General features: G+C 49.6%; 4 protein-coding genes across 4 annotated transcripts; 2 read left to right on the top strand and 2 right to left on the bottom strand.

Moving 5' to 3' along the window:
- Window positions 1-250: 250 nt before the first annotated feature.
- Window positions 251-2,057, bottom strand: ETH_00015955 (uncharacterized protein; the record flags this gene model as incomplete). Its single annotated transcript, XM_013374679.1, has 5 exons — window positions 251-276; window positions 375-608; window positions 981-1,202; window positions 1,395-1,664; window positions 1,820-2,057. 5 exons carry the CDS (start codon window positions 2,055-2,057, stop codon window positions 251-253), a joined length of 990 nt encoding a protein of 329 aa, XP_013230133.1.
- Window positions 2,058-6,689: 4,632 nt separating this feature from the next.
- ETH_00015950 (uncharacterized protein) lies at window positions 6,690-9,681 on the top strand (the record flags this gene model as incomplete). The annotated part of the gene is made up of 5 exons (XM_013374678.1): window positions 6,690-7,069; window positions 7,434-7,743; window positions 7,889-8,147; window positions 8,502-9,265; window positions 9,640-9,681. 5 exons carry the CDS (start codon window positions 6,690-6,692, stop codon window positions 9,679-9,681), a joined length of 1,755 nt encoding a protein of 584 aa, XP_013230132.1.
- A 1,961-nt stretch (window positions 9,682-11,642) lies between these two features.
- On the bottom strand, window positions 11,643-15,240 carry ETH_00015945 (uncharacterized protein; the record flags this gene model as incomplete). The annotated part of the gene is made up of 7 exons (XM_013374677.1): window positions 11,643-11,824; window positions 12,505-12,631; window positions 13,128-13,169; window positions 13,707-13,841; window positions 14,053-14,145; window positions 14,348-14,510; window positions 14,639-15,240. The coding sequence occupies 7 exons, from the start codon at window positions 15,238-15,240 to the stop codon at window positions 11,643-11,645; spliced, it is 1,344 nt and encodes a 447-aa protein (XP_013230131.1).
- A 3,274-nt stretch (window positions 15,241-18,514) lies between these two features.
- Window positions 18,515-23,137, top strand: ETH_00015940 (glutamyl-tRNA synthetase, putative; the record flags this gene model as incomplete). The annotated part of the gene is made up of 14 exons (XM_013374676.1): window positions 18,515-18,772; window positions 18,979-19,226; window positions 19,316-19,521; window positions 19,611-19,752; window positions 19,856-20,010; window positions 20,240-20,364; window positions 20,632-20,874; window positions 21,001-21,154; window positions 21,399-21,557; window positions 21,785-21,948; window positions 22,125-22,289; window positions 22,472-22,625; window positions 22,854-22,936; window positions 23,048-23,137. 14 exons carry the CDS (start codon window positions 18,515-18,517, stop codon window positions 23,135-23,137), a joined length of 2,346 nt encoding a protein of 781 aa, XP_013230130.1.
- Window positions 23,138-23,585: the final 448 nt, after the last annotated feature.

Below are 23,585 nucleotides of genomic sequence, written 5' to 3'. Positions count from 1 at the left end.
GTATTCTACCAGTGACTGACCGTCGACATCAGTTCGGCTGCATTGAGAAGGGAGCAAGCGAGACGCTTCATTTCTTGCTGCTCCTCCTGAAGCATCAACCACACACATAAAGCACGCCCATGCTAAGGCTTGCGCAATGTCCCTAGCGACAGCGACGCATCAGGCCAAAACCTCGAGCTTGAAGATTTTAAGACCAAGACCAGAGTCCAAAGACGCACTTGGCTGTATGCTGCAAGCCAAATCTTGTGTTCTACAGCACTGTATCTCCCAAGTAGCCTGAAGCGAAAACACATCCACACGCTGCTGGTCTTCCTGTGCCTTGTGATTCTCCTAGGCGTTCAGCACTTGTTCGTTTTCTTGCTGCTGCTGCATACCTTGCCAGTTCACCGGGTTCTTTCCAATTGCATTCATTGGCTTTCCAGATACGACGAGCTGAAGCACAGTTTTGAAGGGCCCCCTGAGAGAAGCCTTGAAGACTCCCTTGAGTACTCCCAAAAGGTCCCCTGTCTGCCTTTGTGGCGACAACCAAAATGGGACAAAGACCGCAGCGTAACCGCCAGCCCCAAGAACAACTTCCTGCAAAAGCATCACTCGCGCGCCAAAATGCCCTATAAAATGCACGAAATCGTGTCACGAAAAAGAAGACAAATTGGTGCAAAGGTAGCACAACAAGCACATAAGGAGTTCAAGGCGAAGCACATAAATAGGCAGTCCCACACAGACGAGATATGAAGAAAAGAGGCGCCACCGAACAGCAATGCACACGGACACAGATGGCCACGGGAAAGGGCCTGATAGCTCAAAACTTTGGCAGTGATGAAAACAAGCACAGGCATGATAAGAGAAAAACCACAGCGAGATGTACTAAGGCATGTTGAATCAGGATGCAAACGTGCACATCTATGGTCGCAAAAATTGAAGAATGGAATGGAAGACTTGAGACAGCAAAAACTGAACAGAACAGGACGCAGCAGCCATACCCAGGTCCTGCAGTTCAACGTCATCGCCAAGACTCCTTTCTTCCTCGAGCTGAAGCTTTTGCTGCTTCTGCCTTTGCTTCTTTCCCTCCTGCAGCAGCACCTGCCGCCGCTGGAAGAAGACCTCGGACGGACGCGTGTCAGCCCGCATGCAAATTTCGAGCAGCCAAGCGGGCAAAGACCTAAATGCTGCCTCACTTCCACTTTCATAAGCAAGCCAAACACCTAAAACACACACTCGTACAATAAAAGCTCACGCCTTAGGTCCCAATTCACAAGCGCTTAGCCAGCTATGAAAGCACAACACGCAGAGCCACAAAACCAGCGCTTCGACAACAGCGTAGCAATATCGAGAAGAAAAATATTGTGTCACAAAGCTCAAAAATATGGCCCGAAATCCTGAGCCCTAGGTCCCACCGTCAAAAGGCATGGCGTAAAGAAGCGCCCGAGTAGCTTTTGTGGCAGAGGATCCTCCGACTTCCCAGAACTCCACCAAGTAGTTTTCACCTGAGGTGTCTGTACACCTCAAAGGGACAATATTAACACCGCAAGTTGAGCGATAGCCCATAAGCGCAGACAGGGGCGAAGCCTGAATCTCAGCTTTCCCCGCTGCGGCTGCAGCTGCTGCTGCTGCCGAGTCTTCCTCTAAACTGACAACATGGGTCAAACTTGGGCAGCCGAGGGGTCCTGGTGCATAAAGACATAAAAGGGAGCAGAAAATGTGAGGCTTTGAGCAGAAGATGCCAAGAATGCATCAGAGTCCGCGTGTAAGTCACAGCCAAAAAGAGCAACGGGGAGTTTCCGATAGTTTCGCGTATGATTGCTTCTGTCAATATCATTACCTGTTTGTACTTCTGTTGCAGCTGCGGCTTTTGCCCTATCCTCCTCTTGCTGAGCTATTCGTGCACTGCCCAACTCAGCCGCGTGCTTCTCCAACAGCTGCAGCAGCGCAGTCTTCCCTGCTGCTGCTTCTCCCACCACCAGGACCCTTAAGACCACTTCAGGCTTTGATTGCGCCTGAAAAGTTCCCCCGAGAGGCCCCACGAGAGGTCCTTTGGGCCCCTCTGCCCCTGAGGCCATTGTGAGGGGCCCCCCAACGGGGTGGCAGATACAGCATGGGATGCTGCGCACAGGCTGCCCAAAGTGTCAAAGGCCAAACTTTACTTGCATCCATAAACAAATTTTGACATGATAGATGACGGGGGAGGGAAAACCCTTGCCTCTGCAGCAGTTCAGTTCCAGTCAAAACCGTTAGAGGCTTGTCCAGATTGGAAGGGTCATTTGTGCGCGCGGCACGGATAAGGCCAAACTAAAAAGCTACAGAATGCTTGAGCTTATAATGCCATTCACATTTCGGTGTTCTTGGTAAATTCACTTAAATTGACGCTGACATGTCGAGCATCGTACGAGACAGGGCACTGGCGGTGCATGCCAGTCGGCCATGGGCCACGGGGCCCCCGCTGTGAAGTTTTCGGGCTCTTGCGTCTGGCTTTGTTCAAGGGAAAATGAGCTAACTTACATCCGACATTTTGTATCATAAAAAGAAAAGGCTTAAGGTGAGAACGGGTGCAGGCCTACGTCGTTTATCATACTTCCGAACCCTTGAGTACAATTTGGATGCAAAAAGTACCATCTACGCGCAGAGTGTCGGGGCACAAACTGTTCCAATATATGCTCAAGGTAGATGGTAGGCTGTTGGAGCACCCAGCTCATAAGACGAGTGGGCTTCGCTGCTGATACTTGAGCTACAGTAGGCGGCCAAGAAGCGATCGCAGAAACACTCACGGCATGCGAAACTGCTTCATAAAGCAACAAAGAAATCAAGCTCCGTGGAATGCAGTTTGCACTGTTTCATCAGAGTATGAATCAATAACGATTTACGTTGTTTCTGCCCATTATCTGCACATTCCTTCATCCCACTACGCCCTTGGGCGACTGCACCGAACTCAACAATTAACAAGCACCTTCGCAACGGGTGAAGCCCTTGCATGGAACCAACGATAATGTACTTCAATGCTTCATACACTGCCTTCTGCTCATTGCCTCTCCAGGACGGTGTAGAGTCAAGAACGAGCGGCCACAGGAGCTCAGTAGTGGACAAAACGTTTTGAATGGGCCAGTGACGAGGCCAAGCATATTGAATGGCCTTCGCCTTGTCCTGTGGCCCTAGTGGTCCTGTGAAAATAACAAATTCATCCTGCTTTCGTAGGATCTGCCCTAATGCCAGCTGCAGACACAATGAATCCCAAACGCTCGGTCTCCTGATACAAGGCAGACTAAATTAGGTGATAATTACGGCTTTTGTCCAGCTAGCACCAGAGTAGTATCTCCAGACACGCCGTAGAGTAGCAAGAGAACCGGGTGAAGAATGCAGTTTCGTTAACGTAAGCTGCCTGGCAATTCCACGTGACGCTCTGCTGTCGCATCTCCAAATGTCAAGAGGCACATGCGTCTATGACAAAAGGACCAAAGAGGATGAATGCAGGATACTTGAGCAATTCTGCCTTCATATTCGCTCGCAAATGTGCTTTGAGTGCGTTAAAGATAGAAGGGGAGCATCGCCCTTGCAGTGCGTCCAGCGATTGGTGGGTTCTTGGAATTACATGCAAGGCATGCACCAAACCTTTTCGACCTACCTACATAGGCGCGAGTTCCCACCTAATCTTTTCAGAAGGAGAAGCCGAAAATCACTTAGGAATATTAAGAATTCTGATGCCATGTTCAAAAGCCGCTACCACAGTCTGCAGCACGAGCTCCCTCCTACGCGGACCACCGTCGAGAAATGTACCTTAGCGCCCTGCAAGACTCCAGTAGCTCTGATGTGGGCATGTTCGCCTAAGCTACTGACGTATCCCCAAGTTTGAATACTTCGTGATGTTCAATGTCCACAGGACCAGGGTGGCAACGCCCTTACTGACAAGTATGAAGAACCTACCACAGTAGCACGCTTCATGAAGCGGCCAGCGTTTTGAATCAGCCTGCTCTTTGGGCGATCCGCAAATTTCATTTGCATGCCATGTCCAAAACTCGTTTCCGGCACACTTAATAAAAACACGGAAGTCCCAGCAGCCGAAGTTGCAAACGACGAACCGGTTTTCATAGCAGCACAAATGATTACTGGAATAAAAATGTCTCTGCCGCCGCACGCAATGGATTCAGGCAGTTTAGGTAGGCGTGATGAGGCTGTCTGCCTTCAATACGCTTGTACCGCAAGAGATAAGCCTGATGGCAAAGCGTAGTTGCCCTCCACTTGCATGACACAATGAAGCAGATGGAGAATATTCAGCCCAGCAGCAGCACCCGTCTGCAATTGCTTGTGGGATGCTTGGTTACCCGAAGACTATCCTGAGCCAGAACGCGCACACCTGTTATATGATTCAACGTCCCTCATTTAAGGCATTGAATCCCACTAAGATACGTTTTTGAAGTTTTTGAACTGAGTCAAGGCACTTAAGGTAGGCTAATCAAATTAAAAGGTAGACAGCGTTGTTCGCCACACTTCTCATGAGCCGTACTACAGGGCTTCAGAGTTCTCACGCACCGCACCGCATTAATCCAACCGAAGGCATAATCACAGCTTGGCCAGATTTCAACGAGCAATTAGTTAGCGTCTAGTTGGTTCAATTGCTTCGAATCAACGCCATCCTAGCTGCACAACACACCATCTCCCATACTGAATCCACAGTGTGACATCCCGGTCGTTGGGTTGTTGTGCAGTAACAACCAGAATGAATCTATTCAACCTAATATTTTTTATCACAATCTGAGACCTAATCTTTGTGTAAGATTCACTTCATGTTCCAAGACCCACAAGCTCGCCACCAAGGTCAACAACGGAAAAGACGTGCTAAACCCACCAAAACAGCTGATTGATATCGCGTTTACGTATAAATGCAGTGTGGCATCCTTCAATGAAATCCTAGAGCACAGTCAAACAACTACCCAATCACAGTAAATGCAGGCAGAGGAACAATGGCGAAGTCCTACTTTCCCGCATACTTTTGGCTTTTACGTTTGGTACATTGCCGGCATCTCCGTGCGCAGGATGGTTGATTAAAACAAGCTATACAAGTGGATATGGGCGCTTTTGTAAGTGGCACCTCTATAGCCCTTGTGGCGCAATCGGATAGCGCGTTGGACTTCTAATCCAAAGGTTGCGGGTTCGAGTCCCGCCGGGGGTGCAGTGGTCTCTTTTGCCCTTTCATTTCTTTCATGCGATTGAGCCTCTGCAGCAGTTTTTCCACATCTATCTAGAGCTGCACTGCTCACTTGCAGCAGGTGAATCCTTTGCCGCTTTAGCGAAGACTGATGCAATGTAGACACGGCTCATGTGAGTTGGCTGTAGATCATTAAAAGCTCATATAGGCTGAGCGCCTGAGATCCGTCGTATTGTGATTGGCTATTCCTACATTATTTCTGCGGCAAGAGTTCTGAAGATTTGCAACTACTTCTGCTTGCAAGGAGCTAGCTGTTGGAGGAGATCTGCCAGTCTTCTGGGCAGCGGCTTACTCTTCGCAGATGTCTAGCTACCGGAAACTCTTATTTCGTTTCTCCTGAACGGCTTTGCTGCTTTTTAAGGGTGGGCAATGCCTTTGGAGTGCCTTCGGGCGCCTGAGAATACCGAAATCCTTGAGCTGGTGGGGAAGGAATTGACGAGTCTAAGGAAGCCGTTGGCACGGAAAACGGGAATATATGCCCTTTATATGTGATAAGTCATGTTGTAAAGACGTCTTTGGAAAATACACGTCAAGAATACACGGCGATTCAGTCAGTGCTGTCCTGCATTCGGCTTTACGAATTAACCTCAACGTGGCTGAGACCTTATGCGTGAGCTTCTAGCTAGTACAATCTCCCAACGAAATCCGCTAGGTCTGCGTCATTACGCCGCTGATATGTACAGCACAAGAAATTATTGCAGTGAACTGCGTGGCATGGGCATTTTAGACGCTCTTTTTGCGCTGCGAACCGTAGACCACACAAATGTAGGCCATAAACTCCAAATCCCATGCCCACCCTGTTTTCTAAATGCCTCAAGATCCGTTCTGAGAAAACTGCACAATGATCAAGTCAAGTGCATCCATTTAGTACAGTGCACGAATGACACTGAAGGAGTGCAGACCCGAAGTGGGGTGTCAAGCAGCCAAACAGGAAGCATGTATTATAAAAAATAGAAGTGGTATTGAAGTTCCCCACTACGACGGACAGCTCGGGATGATCCGGCTGTAGCCAATGCATCAGAGTCGCAGCAAATGCATGAAGTGTTGTCTGGGACAGCTAGAGCGCTAGGCAGGTGTGCTCGGCAGTATGGTGAGGTAAAAGTGTTAACTTAGGCACACACTGGTCAAGAGAAAATCTCGGGGGAAGAAGAATGAGAAGGACACTTCGATTGGTACTGCATGGAGTCATCTACCAGTAAAAGGCTGGGGCTGAATGAGAACGCATGCAGAGCGCCGAGGCGTTCATCCAGACGAAAACCACTTCTACTATTCCAGAGAACCTTTGATTCTTGAGTCCCATATGTTTTACCATTTTTTGCTCTGTTATGGCGACATTCTGCACTTAGCGAACCAGTACTGGTGTAATGCTGCTGCTGCAGCAGCACCTTCTCTCCCTACTACAGCAACAGTTGCATGTATTGCAAGTTGTCTGTAAGGGTCTGGCGCTCTCCAGGTTCTCCCGGTATGTGCTTTCCTTCCTTTTATAGTGTAATCAATGTCCACGACGTCTCCTCCTTCTCGCATTTCGATGGGGGCCGTTTCTGTTGACCGAGGAAGCCCCGGGGCTGACCCAGATTCAGCGAGCGGCGCGGGGGTTTCAAAGCCGTATGACCGTGAACTCTTTATGGCTTTCTTAGCTGCAACCACTCGACTTTTCTGCGATGACGAACAAATTGTGGTCGTGGACTTCCTGGCCTCAGAAGAGAAGGCCTTCACGGAGAGGGAACTGATCGACAGACTCGGCTGGCCGGACAAACGCGTTCGAGAGGTTTGCGCTTCCCTGGAGAGGCTGATGCTGATCCAGAAGGAGCAACTTAGCGCTGCGAGTGCACAAGCATTGTCCAATGCTAGCGCAGATGGAGACACTACCTCCAGGTGTGTCTTTCTCCACGAAAACATACATGGCGGAGTTTAGCGTAACGTACACCTCTTTGGCTTTTCTTAGCCGCCTCCCTAGCCAATCCAGTCTATCGGGAGGACGATACAGAAGCCGTTCATGTGGCAGCTGGCGAATTCGCCGCAGTGCAATCGTCCTTCAGTGGCTGCCTTCACGCGCATTTTGTTTCTGACTGCGTTCCTGTGCGAGTTTGGGTTTTGAACGAAACCACGTCTCAGCCATTAAGGCAAATTGAGGCTGCTGGTGGTGAACACCCTTTGGCAGCAACGGCAGGCTATTAGGAAGGAGAACTGTTTTGGTTTGTGTTTAAAGTTAGTGGGCAAATGTGCCTGTGTGACGCAGCAGTGTGGGGGGCACCACGGACATTGGGCGTGGATCTATGCCTGGGGGCGCTGCTTTGCTAGGTTCTGGGGCGTCCTCTGCTGCTCCTTTTTACTACCGCGTGTCGCCGTATGCAGTCATAGTGGTGCAGTACCGCATAGAGCAGATTGACACCAAACTGAAGCAGCAAAGGCGGGAGGCAGAGACACGGGACGTCTTTGTCTGTCCCATTTGTGGCCGTCAGTACGATGCACTTGAAGCTCAAAGGCTCAAGCTCGACCCAGAGGATGCTACATTTCTGTGTGACTGTGGCTCGAAACTCGAACACGAGGTGAGCAGCCACAACACCAGCAGCAGCAGCAGCAGCAGCAGTGGCACCACGAGAAGCAAGAGTTGAACAGCGGGCAGCAGCAGAGACGGAGGTGGCTCTGTTTACCAGCGAGTCCTGTTTGTTATTCTTATGTTTCGTTTCCCAGGACTCGAAGACCGTGGTGGAGCATCTCGCGTCGCTGCAGCAGCGGCTGCAGGAGCAGCTGCAGCTGCTGCGGTCGCTCATCAGCCGCTGCTGGAGCATGCGTGTGCCTGTTTTCGCCCCTTTTACTCGAGCAGAGAAAAATGAGCTAAAGAAACAGCAGGACAGAAACAGCAAAACTAATGCTGGCTCGTCTGTTGGATCCGCTGTTTCATGTAGCAGTGATAATCCAGCCAGTGCAGCACCCACCTGGCTCCAAGCAGGTAAATTCCGTTTTTTTTGTTGCTGCAGCTGCGGCAGTTGCTTGTGCTCATGCTGCTGCTATTCGTTGTGTCGCCCACGTAGTGGATGAGTTAGCTGCAGTTTTCGTAACAATGCAGTGAGCGCTAGTCGGATTTCAAAATGGGTTACAGCAGTGTTTGTTGCTTCACATGTTTCTGTCTATCCTCTCATTGCTGCTACGTTGTTTATTACGGAAGTGGCGTTGCGTATCTTTAGTGCGCCTGTATGTGTTATTCCAGTGTTGCCTCTTGTTGACATCCAGTATATGTTCTTGCGCAGCCTTCGTTATTGCTTTTGATGCTATAGTGTTTTGCGTCTGCTGTGCGCTGAACTAGGGCCTGCGAGTGAGGCAAAACTGCAGATGAGTGGCGCTCGACAAGGCCAAGCGGAAGGGACGAAAAGCTCGGTCTCTACTCCTTCGTGGATGCGCAGTGGGAGCGGCGTTTCCTTTTCCTACGGTGCAGCCCCTGCAGCTGCTTCTTTGCCGGGTCATCCTCCTGGCGCAGCAGCTGTTGCTTCTGCTGCTGCACAGGGAGCTGACCACTCGATGCAGCCGAAGGACAGTACTGCCCCGCCCGTCAATCAGCCGCTATCTTCAGCGGGAGGCAAGCGTGGGCAGATAAAATTCAGTATGAAGACCAGCAACAAGCTTTCTGCCTTGCGTGGGACGCCCGCGTACAAGCCAGGGGCACCAGCGGCAACAGCAGCGACCGCAGCAAGTGCAACAACGGCTAATGCTGCAAGGAAAGTGTACGCGGAAACCGGAGCAGCAGCAGCGGAAACAGCAGGGGCGCCTGCAGTAGTGCCTTCAGGTCAAAAGACACAACCGGCAACGCTGGGTCTGGAGAACAAAGGGCATGGAAGGGACGAGACAGTGCCAGACAGAGAGGAGGCCTCTACTCTGGGCGCGGCAGTGACACCGTTTGGGGGTGAAACTGCAGGAGCGACAGAGCCTGGAGCGGGAGCAGCAGCAGAAGACAGCACCGGTGCTGCTGCTGCTGAAGAAGCGCCTCGCGTCTATATTTCCCGCCTGGGCAGAGATTTCACGATAGAGGAGGCAGTGGAGTACCAGTTGGATATGTCCATAGAGGAGCATGAGGTAGAACAGTGCACGGCTTTCTCGCAGCTTTCAGCTTCCAGCTTTTTTGCTTTAATGGCTTCCATATCCCCACTCATTTTTCTTTAGCTATGTGCTCTTCAGCTTGTGTCGTTCCTGTTTATTTGATGTTGATATCTATATATGCCAATTAGCCTTCTGTTTCGATTACGTTTTGCCTCTGATTGCTTCTCTCATTTTGCGTGATGTGGCACCTATACGCAGCATTGCTTGATGTAGGTGTCGCTGCCGTTGCTGCTGTTGGGTTTTTCGTCGTAGCCTTTTGTGCGCCACTTTAAAAGTTTATTCTTGTGACAAGTCTATTTTTCTCATGGGTTTGAATGCTGTCACTTTTGTTTTGTCCCTGTTACTAACAGAAATTTATGGAGCTCCAGTCCACTTACCTCGACGATCTCTGATCTTCCGACATGGCAGCAGTGAAACTAACCTCAAGCGCCAGCAGCATCAACAGCTCCACGAGAGGCAGCCACTTAAAAGAGCAGGTGAAGCAGCTGTAGCAAGCACAGCTGCAATTGCATGGTCAGGTGCTGCAGCTGTTCCTGAAGTTGCTGCAGCAGTTGAAGGGGCGTGAGTCTTTACCTTGAAGAGGTGTTGTGATATGTGATTTCATTGAGAACTGTGAAGCGGCCTTTACGTTCTTCCGGGCCGCAGAAGCAGCTAATTATACCTGGCTGTTCTTCGTTTTTTACTGCACTTCCTTTGCTTGTCGAACGGCAACAGCACAAGCGGTGACAGTGGCTGCAAGGGATGGTGGAGCAGCTGTTATTGCGGCAAAGCGCAAAAGAGGAAGACGGCTTTCACAGGCAAAGGAACGAAGAGGGAGGTGACTATCACAGGCGCGAAATGTCGCTTCATCGGGCCAGTTCTTCGACGCCCTGCACTAGTCGCAACAGTTGTGACTGCAGTAGCAGCAGCAACTGCAGCAGCATCAATATTGCAGCAGCAGCAGCAGCGAGGCTGTGCGAGCGTTTCGGCCCGCGCAGCCGTCAATCACCATGCCATTCATTGCCTTTTCGAATCCGTTTTATTGGAATTTTTTTTCTGAGGTGGAATAACACGAGCAAAGTCTGCTCTTTGCGTCCTTTTGTGAATTTTGGTGCATTCACATTCGCCGTCTTGACGGGTGTACTAAGTGCGCTTTCTCTTCGTTTTTAGATGATATAGGCAGATTTATGCTTGAGCTAAGCTCCTGTAATAGTGTTATATCGCGCCTTACATGGGCACTACAAAAGCAAACAGTCCGCTTCCATCTGCCGTGTCAGCGGAATGTGTATGCGGGCATAAGTAAGCATTTCATTCACAGCCGCGCTTTTTCACTGAAGCTTTTCCTTCGTTTCCAGATACTGACGCGAAACGCTTGGGAATTCGCATTAGTGCCTATGTGGCGAGCAGCAGAAGAACCCACATCACATGCCTCGCCAACGGGGCGTCGTATTCCTATGACGACGTTGCAGTATCGTTTGTACCTCTCCAAATATCAGGCGTACCTTATTATTTACAACGCTGGAGGTCTTCTTCCTTAGCCTAGGCAGAGCTCTACACAAGGCTATGTGCACAAGGAGAAAGGCGGTACCAACTTTTCTGCGCTAAGTGGTTTCTCCATGGAGTAAGAGAAACTAACCGGCAGCAGCAGTCACTGCAAAAGGGCCCGCCAACTGACTTCATCTTGAACTCGAGGAAGCGATATTGGACGAGATTTAGAAAGATACCTTGTTCGGGGTGTCAGAGAGACGAGTTGCCAGTGAGGCCCCCCAGGCGAGAGAGCGCGCCTGTTGGAAGGGTTAGGCCACGGCTGAGATGACTTGATGTACATTTGATGCATTATACATGGTACACATTAACCAGGCTATTGTGATTGCACACTACCTGCCATATACATACACTTCGTGTTTTTCTGTGTTTCACGTGCATGCAGTTATACCGTACGCGAGATCTACGCGTCCATTGGCGCATGGACTGCGTGTTCCTAGCCATGTATATTTATTACGCAAATTTGGGCATGTATGCATATGCATACATGCATGGAGTATTCTCAGGTCCATCTGTTTGATCTGTTCATTACGCCGCGGCAGGCTGTCGGCGTTTTGCAAAAACTTTGCTGGCGACAGACAAACTGAGAACGACGAATAAATCAACAAAATCCAAGCTTCTTCGCATGTCTTGCGTAGAACACACGGTGTGTCTTCGCATGTAGGACCGAGGTCGGGATCCCGTTTTCCAGGAAGCTTGCTAGCTAGCTAGCTATAGCCAGCCAGCAAATCTAGCACACCAGCTGCCGACCTAACAAATGGCTTCAGCACACCAGCCAGCCTGCTAGCTGGCTAGCTAGCTTAAGTAGCAAACTAGGCTTGTGTCAGTTTCAGTAGACCTTGGCCTCTTGCACCTCATAAGCGATGCCCCCAACGGGTAAAAGCTCGGCATAGGCGTCGCGGGTAGGCAAGAAAGTTTGTTCTTCATCAAGGGAAGAATAGTCCGCGTGGCTAGTGACCGTTGAAGTGCCACATGGGATTTCAGGGAAATCAGATATCCAGCTTCTCGCAACTGCAAATAGGAGCATAACACGAAGCAAGGATATCGTTCAAAGACACAAAACGCCGCACGCATCAAGTTTGTGCATATATAGCCATGAAATTTTCACAGACGCAGACACCAAAGCGAAAAAGGCTGTTTATCATTGTGTAGATGGTGTATGTGGACGCACGTGCTTGTGCGCACGCACGCATGCATTGTCACATTCAAAGCGAATGAGAAGCTACATTTCCCTGTTTGAAGCATTTGAGAACCGTTGCAGCCTCATGCCTCTACGCAAATACGCGTCTCTAAAATATACACATTGTACAAACGCTAACTGCGGAAACAGACTAATGCGTGTATGCAATGCCAGTGCAGAAGCAAATATGTTCGATTTGCGATGAACCTGTGCCGTGAACACATGAAGCAATTGACAGAGGAAAGTTGGACAGAGCCAACCAGTACCGACTTCGCATTATACTTTGTGGAACGAAATCGAAGAACTGTAGTGTGACAACGAAAATGTAAACAGGTAAATAATCGTACAGTTAGAACAAATGCCGTGCTTGCCCATTCCAGTCTGTATGAGAGTGCCAAAAAAATGTAACGGCCAGTCTTAAGCTTAGTTCCTAACTCCTAAGATTGCAAAAGTTTGACAATTAAGAGCAGTCAATACTTATTAGTGATTGTCTGCGAAGCACAGTGCTAACCTCTTGGGCTGGTGATAACAGTGGCGAGACGCCTTTGCCTGATGGCCTCAAAACGGTCTGAGGATTCTCGGAGCTGAAATTTCCAGTCGAACAAACTGCAGCCTAATTGAGCGGCATCTTCTAGATCCTGAAATGCGAAAACAGGCCAGTAGCAGGCAAAATAAACAGGGAAATAAATATCAGAAAAAGAAAACCAATGATGCAAGCGGGACGAAACCAAGAATCAGAATCCGTCCCCGAGGCAGATCCAGTGTAGAAGAATGGAAGAACAAAATGCAGCCAGAATATAGAAATCAGGCGAACAAAGGCAGGACGGTGGTAAGCGGAAGTGACGCGCCAAGCAGACATGTGCCTCGACGTCGTGCTTAGAACACAGGAATACGCGAATACGTCTGCGCCCAATGTATGAAACATAAAACGAGCCCAGAACGTAGATTGACACTGAAAGCGAAGGGAACAGAGAACATACAGGAAGTATAGACGGGAACTTTCAAAGAAAAAAAAACGGATGAGCACACTAACCACGTAGCATAATGTTTTAGGCTGAAGCCTGCACAGGAGCGAGCCTTCAATAAAATACTGCCACAAGCAGAAGCCAACAGGAAAGATATGATGAAGCTTACAAGCTCAAGTCCATCGGCCAGAGAAGAGGCCCAAGGATGCGCCTGAGTTTCACAAAGCAACTTTTTCTGCATGTAAATGTGTAAAGCTCCGCGCCCTAGCAATAAGAAACCTCTTGCGTTGGCTACCAGAGATGAACAGGTGACAAAGTAGAGGAATGTGCACAAAAAGGGCAAATTTGCAGAGAGCAAAGGCACAGGTCCACAGGAAAAGGAACATAGGAAGAGAAAAGGGACCAGCAAGGCGAAGACATACGAAAACAGAACAGAAACAAGGAGAACCCGAGCCGAATTTTTGCCAAGAAACAAGAGATCAGTACTCATTGATTTAGAGGCAGATAGATACTCAGGCAGAGGACTGAATCGTGGCACATACACAGTCACGAAAGACGCAGAAGCAGATCGAAGCAGGTTGCACACAGACCAAATGGAAGTACACAATGACTAAAAGAGACAGAAACGTAGTGTGCCATTGCGATGGTAAATGCACGTGCTAGGGGAGACCGAGGAAAAATGTGGCAGAGAAAGCGCCGACGGCAGAAACGGAGAAAGTTACGGAAACACAACGGGGAACAAGCTCACCGCTGCAGCTGTAAGAACAATTCGACCATCCATGAAAGTCCAAGAAGCATCAGCCTCTCTCAACTTGAGGCAATTTAGAAACAAAACGGAACCTTTCCGCGAACCGTTAGAAAAGGAGGAGACAGACATGGCACTCTGACAGGAAACACGCAGAGCCGAAGTAAGAAGCCATGTGAATTAGCTGCATAGAAAGTGCCGGAAAACAGCTGCCCGCAATCGATTTCCGACAGAATGTTGGTTGAGACAAAGATACTGTTGAGGCTCTAAATCTGAAGCCCAAATTGCGAACTTCAAAACCTGAAATATAAGCCCAAAACTGCAAGTCCCCGAAACAATGTGGGCTCACTCGAGAAGATAAAGTTTCCTCACACAGTGTTTCGTTCTTGCCCTCCATAAGGGGAGACACGTCTGTCGCCGGTGACTCTCCTCCAGTTATCGTCTGCAAGCACCAAGCCATTAAACGTTGCCTGTGTCATTGCCTGCTGCCTTAACAACCCCTGAATGAATAAAAATGCATGCTCCGAATGTGAATCCAGAAGTTGTTGGACCTGCCCGTTATTGCGTGCATTTCATATCACGAATGATACATGTTAAGCGTGTTCACCGCTGCAGTTCAGTGCACAAAAACGAGAATGACGTACGGAAGGGGTAGCTGACGCAACTACAGACATGGCACGGCGCTCAGCCTCTGTTAGAAGAGCAACCTCGAGATCGCTGGGTCTTCTGCTACCGCAAGACAGCCTCCATTCCCCCTGTTGCCCCCCACAGTCGGTAGAAAAAGAATTTCTGTGGGCCTGCAGTGGGCTAAAAAATCAGCAGGGCAGCAACCAGAGGGCACAAACGTCTCTTCCCTAAGGGGGGAAAGAACGCAGAGCAGGTTCGTTTTTCTAAACTTTGTGCTCTTCATCATATTTCCAAGTAAGAACACTTACTGATTGTCAAGCAGATCCGACACGGAAACAGAATCTGTCGCCACCACTACCAAACCCGCCTCAATAACGACACCATTCTCAAAAGAGAGAGAGACAAGACCACCAGATTCGCCATCGGCTTTCTCCTGTTTACCTACTACAGATACGTGCTGGACTGAGCAGCTGCGCCAGAAGAAAGAGGAGCCACCGTGGCCAGTGGCCAGATGCGCAGCGAGTATTTGCCTCAAGGTGCTGCAACTGATGTGCATCGGGCCGTCCATCGTCATGCTACAGGTAGCGGCCGGAAAGGAGTTTGACACTTCTGTATTGCTCATCACTGATCTGTAGAGGCCCGAGTTTATGGCACGCAGAGCATCCATACACCGCACAGATAAAGCGCATACAGTGTCTGATTCTGTTTTTCCGCCTTGTTTCACTTCCTCCCCTTGTACGTCCAGCACACATACCGCACGCCCTGTGCGAGAGCGAATAGCCACTGCAGCTGCCAGACCCCCTATTGTTGCACCCAGCACAACAACTGGTACAGTTGCGGAACGAGCGTCTTGCATCTGAAATGTCTCAGGAAAAGCAGACGGAGGCCTGGAAGTCCTTAGGTTCGTCATTTTCTTTCGCCACGAGCGATGACGCTAGCGAGGAACTATAGTCGTAGGCTCAAAAGGGAAACTTTTCGCCCGAGTCTGCAAAAGATGCTTGGATGGGTGTACAGAAAATAATCAGGCTGAAAAAACCTGGGAAAATCCTCGGCTGAGAATCGGAAGCCCAGCTGGGAGCACTGCTGAGTGCACGTTAAAAAAGTACAGGGATTTTCCGAAGGGTTTGGAATACACCTGGCTCTTGTAACAGCAAAAAGATCTTAGCTTAGCCTCAGTCTGGTTTTAGTAGATGTCGTCAGTTTTCACTGCTGAGTCCTGGGAAACGAGTCAGGAACCTTTGCACCGCAGTTGGAAAAATATCACGGCGGCTTCGGCTGTCACCGGGAATGCCTCCCTGAGTCCAGAAAAAATGTTTACCTGATGATTTAAATCCCGGTAATTCCTTGAATTATCGGAAACCAGGGTCTGATGTGCAGGGACGCAGTAGTCGAATTTCGTCGTACCACGCGATGCCAACAGATTCAGACACGCCGCGGCTCTGCAATGTACACCGCCCCCCAGGTGACACAAGATGGAATGTCTGGAATTTTATTGTTCAGCAGTAATAAACTTTGAACCTTTCTGGTTATAAGCGAGAGAAGGCACTTAAGGTTGCTAGGCGCAATGAAAAAATTGGGCGTTGTCCACCTAAAGCCGCTGCCTCCACCGCCTGGCCAAAAAAGCGCGAACCAATCCAGTTAATATGGGGTGTTCACGCCTGTGTTGGATTAAATTTAACCAGACTAAGCCAAAAAATATAAGGTAGATGTAAAACCTGAAAATTATTGCTGAAAACACCTGTGAGATGGAGCGCAATGAAGAACAGACCGTCGCCTGATAGGCGACCCAGCTACGCGGATCTGCGAACAGTTCGACCGCACAGGCGCAACCGCTTGACCACTGTGCCGTTTAAAACAGCTGAAACACTAATTCTTAAAGACTTAAATGTATTTTATTACCAGAATCTCTTGAAATAAGTTGTATTTCAGATTATGTAGATCCATGCTAATCAAAAACGTTTTGATTAACACACATTGAGAATGACTATCCAGCAGGTTCCCGAAGAGTCACCGGAGAGTTAAGATGCCTGTCAGTGTGAGCTAGACGAGCTGTAAGTCAGATGACATTTTTAGGAATTAAAATATAGCTCTACGCATGCCCCAGAAACTGACACTTTTTTCCTCATGGAGCTTGCAAGCATGTGGTGCCTATTCCTTGTAGGGACATGTTCGCAAGCCGCACGGCCTTCTCGTGTTCAAACCATCTGAATAAAATCGCACTACGGTTCCTTTTTAAAGAGACAATAAGAACTTAATTTTTTTCCCCCCGAAAAAAGGTTGAAGCCTGCTCGACTAAAAATTAAGCACATCAAAGACGCGTTGCAGGGGGAGCAATGCGACATGAAAGGCCGGCGGGGAAGATACGAGTAGGCTACACGAAAAGCTAAAGCAAACATTGTGCACTGTTGATTCTATTTCGGGTAGATGGTCTCTATTAGCAGCGGCTGGATCCGATTAGCTGTAACTTCACCTAGGTGCAACCCACCGCAAGAGATGCAATGCAAGATGTGCAAGGCAGCGACTCCGTAGAAAAAAAAGCTGCCATGTAGTGCCTCACGGCAGGGAACATGAGAAGAGGAATTTTTTAAAATTCATAATGCATTCGCATATTTCTCAATGACTCTCGAAATACGCACACCCATCTGAACTTCGAGCACCAAAAGCTTGTAGTTCGGCTTAGCGCGTGGTCGCTCGTAAAATCTCTCTTCACATATGAAAAGGACGAGTCTGTGGAGCTCACATGTAGGCAGTACAGCAGCTAGACATAGTTAACGTCTGCTCCCCACAAAGTCTCCAAGCTCTTCCTTTTTGCTTGTACAGAAATTCTGCCGTTTCAGCTGCTGTGACTGCATATATTGCTTGCGTGATGCAATCGCATATGCGAAAATCCGGTCAGACTAACGGTGAGCAGAACCTACAGGGCGCAGTTGGCCACACAACCAGCACGTCGACTGTTTCCTACTTGCTTATTCTAATGCTGCCTACCCAGCGGCTTTGCGTGGTGGATTCTGATAAGGCAGGTACCAGTACCTTGTCCGCCTGACTGAACACTGAGCCTGTGGAGTTCTCTTGAATCTTCAGTGTCTGGTGCGTTCGAACAAAACATATAAGGACTGCAAGATCCAACCCCTTTTACGGGACGTCATGCACAGCAGCAACTGATGCTGCCAGCATGCTTAAAAAAAACGCAATTCCCTTGTTTCGAGATATCACCATCGTATTATCAACTGATCTCGTGTTCTCTTCCTGTAACATCACGCAAGTAAGAGTCGTTTGATACAGCCGTATAGCTGCTGCAAGTTGCCTGCCTGTGTTCGGTTTCAGCTTTGAACACTCATAGAACGACTGATTGAGCCTCCTGACTGCTGCTAAGTGTCCGCCCACGTTCTTGCTTAACCCTGCGTATTGACAGAGAAGCCAGCTCATCCATAGCGTGTAGAGATGATATGCTTGAGATATGAATGTAAACTGAGCAGCAGGGTCCTTGTAGAGGGTCCTTCAGCCTGCGCAGTGAAGCCGGGCTGTAGCCCCAGCTGTCAGACCTATGGGCTTTCGGCGTCTTGGGCGCTACATGTATTTCGCCTTCCCCATATTAGACGCCTAGTGTAAAGACAAAATTTCATTTTCATTGTGCTTGTGGGTCCCCACTATTTACAATGGCCTACTTCCAAGTTACTGCCATCTAAGGCCGCGGCTTCACGCAGGCCCTCCAGTCGTGTGTATCTGCGTGAAACACACATGGAGATGGCTACATCGCCTTGTGCAGCCTGCTACATGGCGCCTCCCGTAGATTGCAGTGGTCTTTTGTGTGTGCCACATCGGAGAGCCTACGGTCTAATGGCCTGTAGGCGGCTTCATGGCTTTCAAGGCAAAGATACCCCTACTTTGCGCCTCCATCCCTCCTTACTTTCCCCAAAAGTTGTTGATATGAAGCACCTTATTCATCTAAGCCGACTAGAAAAGGGTAAAATGGTAATAAAGCAAACGCGAAGCAGCAGCTCGACCCCAGGGTCACTCTGTGATCCACGCATGCAATGTGGGCCCCACAGGTGACAGTTGCTCTCCCCAACGATTCCCCTGCTATTACTTGTGGCATATTTATGGCTATAAGGCATATATGAAAACGTGGGGACCCTATAGTCACTAGGAAACCCACCTTTGCTGTCCCCCTCAATCTACCGAACATGAGAGCCAGAAAGTTTTCTGTCTCCTTCAGTCCGCAGCAGCCCCCGCTGCTCCTCGTCGCCGTTGCTCAGCTCCAGGGCTTGGACTCTAAGGAGCTTACTTTCTGCCCCAACGACGAGCAGCATATCACAGGGCTAGTTGCCCTGCAACAGCAAGAGGAGCAGCTGCACGACTGCCGACTAGAGCACCCTGCAATTCAGCTGCCCGAGTTTGAGGCCGCCAAACGCATAGCTTTCACCACACCAATCGGCCAGTTGGTGCGTCTTTGCCAGCGTATTACCCGGTAGCCTTTTTTGGCAGTGTGCACCGCTTTGTCCTATGAGTCGACAGGTAACCAACACTGCAGCCACCTGATGAGGCCCCCAGGATCTAGAATCACTTAAACGCACTCTGAGCTTACCAAGAGCTAGGGGCGGCTTACCGTGTTGGCTGCTGTGGTGCTGGCGGGTTTCCTTTGCCTCAGCTGCTTCCAGACGCCGACGGCGAGGCATTGTTTCACGCGTTGCTTTCTGTGCTCTCGGGTGTGCCTTTTTCGGGTTCTCTGTACACTGGAGGGTTCCCTAAGGATTCTGGTTTGAAGAGGATGAATGCGTACTTGAGTCTACGCACTTTCCTTTGTGGTCATCGCTTGTCACTTGTCGACCTTGGGGCTTACGTACATTTGAGGACCTCCGCAGTAGCAGAAAAGACAGGTGCCCTCCCAGAAAAATGGTGAGATGGTCTACATATATGGGGAATTAGCTTTCGTAGAACTTACTGCTAATGGTAATATTGTGCAATTGTGTACTCTGGGGCTGCAGGTCAGCAGAGTATCCCGCAGTAGCCCGCTGGTATGGATACATACACAACGTCAAGGGCGTGAGAGGCCCTGTAGAGAAAGCTCTTAAGCAGAAGGTCCTGGGCCCTAAGCCAGTGGCTGCATCTCCAGATGCTGCTGCAGCCTTGACAGATAAAGCAGCAACTGCCAAAGCAAGAGAAAAGGCAGAGACGCAAGCGTCATACGAAGGTGAGACAAAACCTAGCGGAAACGTTAGAGCTCGCATGCGCAGCTGCTTATAACAAACGGTGCGCAGCTTCTGGTTTTTGTCTTCGTAGGCAAGTTGGAGGGTGCAGAGATGGGCAAAGTTGTTACGCGTTTCCCCCCAGAACCGTCTGGCTACCTGCACATCGGCCACGCCAAAGCGGCCCTTCTCAATGGCTACTTTGCTAAAAAGTATCAGGGACGGATGATTTTTAGGTACAGCGGAAACTGTGGTGGCAGCAGTAGAAACGGCGGTAACAAGGAAAGCAGCAGCAACAGGATCACATGAAGCATGTAATGTTTCTGCCGACTGTTTCAGGTTTGACGACACAAATCCCGCCAAAGAAAATTGCGAATTTGAAGAAAGCATCTTGGAAGACACAAAATTGCTGGGAGTTGAGTGGGAGAAGGTGACCCATACTTCGGACTACCTCCAGCAGCTTCAAGATGCGTGCACCGAAATGATCAAAAAGGGTGAGGTGGTTGGTGTGCACAGCCACAGCTGCCACCTCTCTAGTATTGCAGATATGTGCACTTAATCAGGCCGCTTTCTGTTAAGGCGGATATTCCGTTTGCGCTACTGGGTTCACACCTTTTTTCCTGTTCTTCCACGCTTATGTCGTCGCACTGCGAAGGCAGCTGTTTAATGCTGTTTAATGGTCTTGCCAGTCAGCGCTTTTGCTAATGCTTGTGCTGTGCGTAGGCTTATTTTACGTAGATAATACCCCCACCGAGCAAATGCGCTATGAGAGAGGCGAAGGCATCGAATCTGCCTCACGGAGTCTCCCAGTAGAGGAACACTTGCGACGTTGGGAGCAAATGAAAGAAGTGAGACCTATTTCTGCTGGAAAATATTTTGTGTGATATCCTACTCGATTATGTTGCACTTGGTTCTTTTACGTGAATATTGTCATTCACAATATTTGGCTCCGGAGAATGACGTTGGCTTTGCTCCTGCTTCCTACTTACCAGAATTGAAGCGAGTTGAAATATAATTTTGCGCCGCAAAACGTGTTGACCCAAGGGGTAAGCGACCCTAGTTTGTGTCTCACGCGGAGCCTTGACAGCTGGTGGTTTTTTCGTGGAGCCTCACAGGGGACTGCGGAAGGTCAACAGTGCTGCGTACGGGCCAAGATTGACATGCAGTGCAAGAACAAATGCATGCGTGACCCGGTGATGTTTCGGTGCGTGGTGGAGCCACCACACCACAGAATGGGCAGAACCTTCAAAGCCTACCCGACTTACGACTTCGCGTGCCCTGTTGTCGACTCGTGGGAAGGAGTCACTCACGCCCTCAGGACCAACGAATACGCAGACAGAATTCCGCAGTACCACTGGGTGAGCTGCAGCTCGTATGTGTTTTCCACACGGGTTCACTGAACTGGCAGCAAGAAAAAACGGCCGAGCGGAAGCGCGCGCATTTGAAGAACCTTTCTGCGCTACAGAGTTTGGTGGTGCTCGCAGGTCCAAGAAGCCATGGGCCTGAGGAAGGTTTACATATATGAGTTTTCCCGGCTGTGTTTCGTCCGGACGGTCCTTTCAAAGCGAAAACTCAAATATTTTGTCACAGAAAGCCTTGTCACAGGCTGGGATGACCCACGCATGCCGACCGTACGGGGTGTGCCATTCTGCCTGGCTGGTGGTATTGCTGCAGTTGTTCAAGCTCTTGCTGTTGTTTTTGCTGTTGCTGGGTGAAGTCGCACCATACGCCATGTTGGTCAGAGAAAGAAATGGCTATAGAGGAAAATACATTGGTGGCAGCAGTGCTATCCTTCGCGGAACAAGAAGCAGTGCAGGAGGTGGTTCCCCGCAGCCTCGGCAGAAGCCACAGGTTGGGTGTTTTAAGGAGTGTTTGTGTGTAGGTATCTTGCGTCGAGGATTGACAGTGGAGGCATTGTTGGAGTTTATCCTTCAGCAAGGCCCCTCGAAGGCCGGAAACTTGATGGAATGGGACAAGCTGTGGACTCTCAACAAGCAGGTCATTGACCCCATTGTTCCCCGCTTCATGGCAGTCTCACGCAGTAAGCTGTGAGGGTCTCGCAGTTCTTGGAAACACTGAACCCCTTCTGCCCCCCCAGAAAATTTACGTCGGAGGAGCTTTTAATCAATTTTGGGGCCGGCGGGGAGTGAGAGATTTGCGGGTTGGAGATGGCATCAACGATGACCCCAGAGGCCGGACGGCTAAGGGTGACACACATTTGTTGACGTTAAGAGGTGGACTAAAATTTTGGTGACATAATGCGCGCAGCGGACGGGGTGAAAGTTACTATAAGCGGTGCGCCTGAGAATGTGGCAACACAGCCCCGCCGTCTGCATGCCAAGAATGAGGCTCTTGGGCAAGTACCTCTCTACCTTCACAACACGATCCTCATTGAGACTGACGATGCACAATTATGCCAAGATGGAGAAGAGGTGAAAAAAGATCCTCAGCTGTAGACTCTATACTTTTGAATTTGATGAGCAATGTGCAGGGGCTTGAGAGGAACAATGTGCTCCAATGTCTCCTAGTTTGTCATGCATCCCTGTTCCGGTTTTGCATGTTCTTTTCTTGTGTTTGGCCGCCAACTACTTGTATGCCTGCATCGCAGGTGACCCTGATGCATTGGGGAAACTGCATCTTTGAGAGGCTGGAGAGGGATAGCACTGGAAAAGTCACAGCAATATCAGCGAAGCTTCACCTTGAAGGGGACTTCAAGAAAACAAAGAAAAAACTCAATTGGGTTCCTATGCTGCCACCGAGTGCGGACGTTCAGGTAAACCTGACGTCATTCGCGTCTTTTAATGGTGGAAGCTCAAGCACCTATTCGGCGCACCTCAGATCCTGTGTACATCATCAGCTCATGCTGCGCCCACAAGAAACGGCGCCTCCGCTTGGGGGTATGCGACCCACATGGCTGCTGACGTATCTTTCGTCTTTCGGAATGTATGCGCGCAGTTGACGCCGCTCGTGCTCCGCGAATACGACCATTTGATCACGGTTGACAAAATAGAAAACGAGAGCGAGGAGGCGTGGGAGGAGTGTATTAATAGAAACACGCAGTTCGACACAGAAGCACTTGGGGATCCCAACCTCCGTGCCTTGAAAGAGGGTCTGTTGTCCCTCTTTTGCTTTAGTTTTCATTCTTACTTGACTAAGGCCAGGGTCTATACACCATGAAAATACTTGCAGCTGATGCAGGTGGCGTAGGCTGTGCGTTTCAGCTCTCCCCCAACTGACGTTCTCCCCTTTTAGATTAAAGGGCCAGATCACGGCCATATTGTGGGAGCAGAGTGGGAAAATGGCCAGACATATTAGATTCTGTGCTGGTCGAGTGCAGGTGACAAGCTGCAGCTTGAGAGAAGAGGCTACTTCAGAGTAGATGCGGTTGCTGGCGACTCCTTGGTACTCATCAAGATTCCCGTAAGCCTGTTCCTGCCGGCAGCAGCAGTGAAGGCCAGGAATCGTGAAAGCATCATCATTTTGGTTTGCAGCCCCAGTAGCAGTATTCGTGCTTTTCTTGTGTCTCATCAGGATGGACGTGCTAAAGCAATGTCAACGGTTAGCAGCAAGGTGAATGCGGCAGCTCTCTCCGGGGCCAAGATAGGGGGGAAGTCCAAATAGATGTTTGCAAATTGGAGCACGTGCAAGCTTCTGTATCATCTGCCTAATAATTCCCCAAAAGAATACATTGACAATCTGTGCATATTGGCTGGTGCCACGCTTCCTCGCTCCAAATTACAAACGGTGCTGTTGAAACAAACGTGCACCTCAACTATTTGAGTTCAAGCTCCGTATAGGAAGCGAAATAGTAGTAAGAGAAAAGAGGAATCAGCAACGGGGAGGATGGGAAGAGTACACCGAAAGGCGTAGGAATGAAGACACGCACAACACTGTAGGGGGTACCGGAGAATGACCTCGGTAGACGCAGACAGCGAGTCAGCTGGCGAGGCAGCAGGCGGCGGAGGATACAAAACGACCCAAGATGTACCTCTATATAGCTGGCGAGGACCGCTACAGCCGTGGTTACTCGCCTTTCAGTGTATCACATTGTGCGGGACGCACCGTTGAG

The sequence above is a fragment of the Eimeria tenella genome, genomic scaffold (genome assembly GCF_000499545.2).
Source record: "Eimeria tenella Houghton genomic scaffold, Eth_scaff22, whole genome shotgun sequence".
Taxonomy (NCBI): Eukaryota; Apicomplexa; class Conoidasida; order Eucoccidiorida; family Eimeriidae; genus Eimeria; species Eimeria tenella.
Note: the sequence above shows the minus strand (reverse complement) of the source record. Positions and strands in the feature narration are given on the sequence as shown.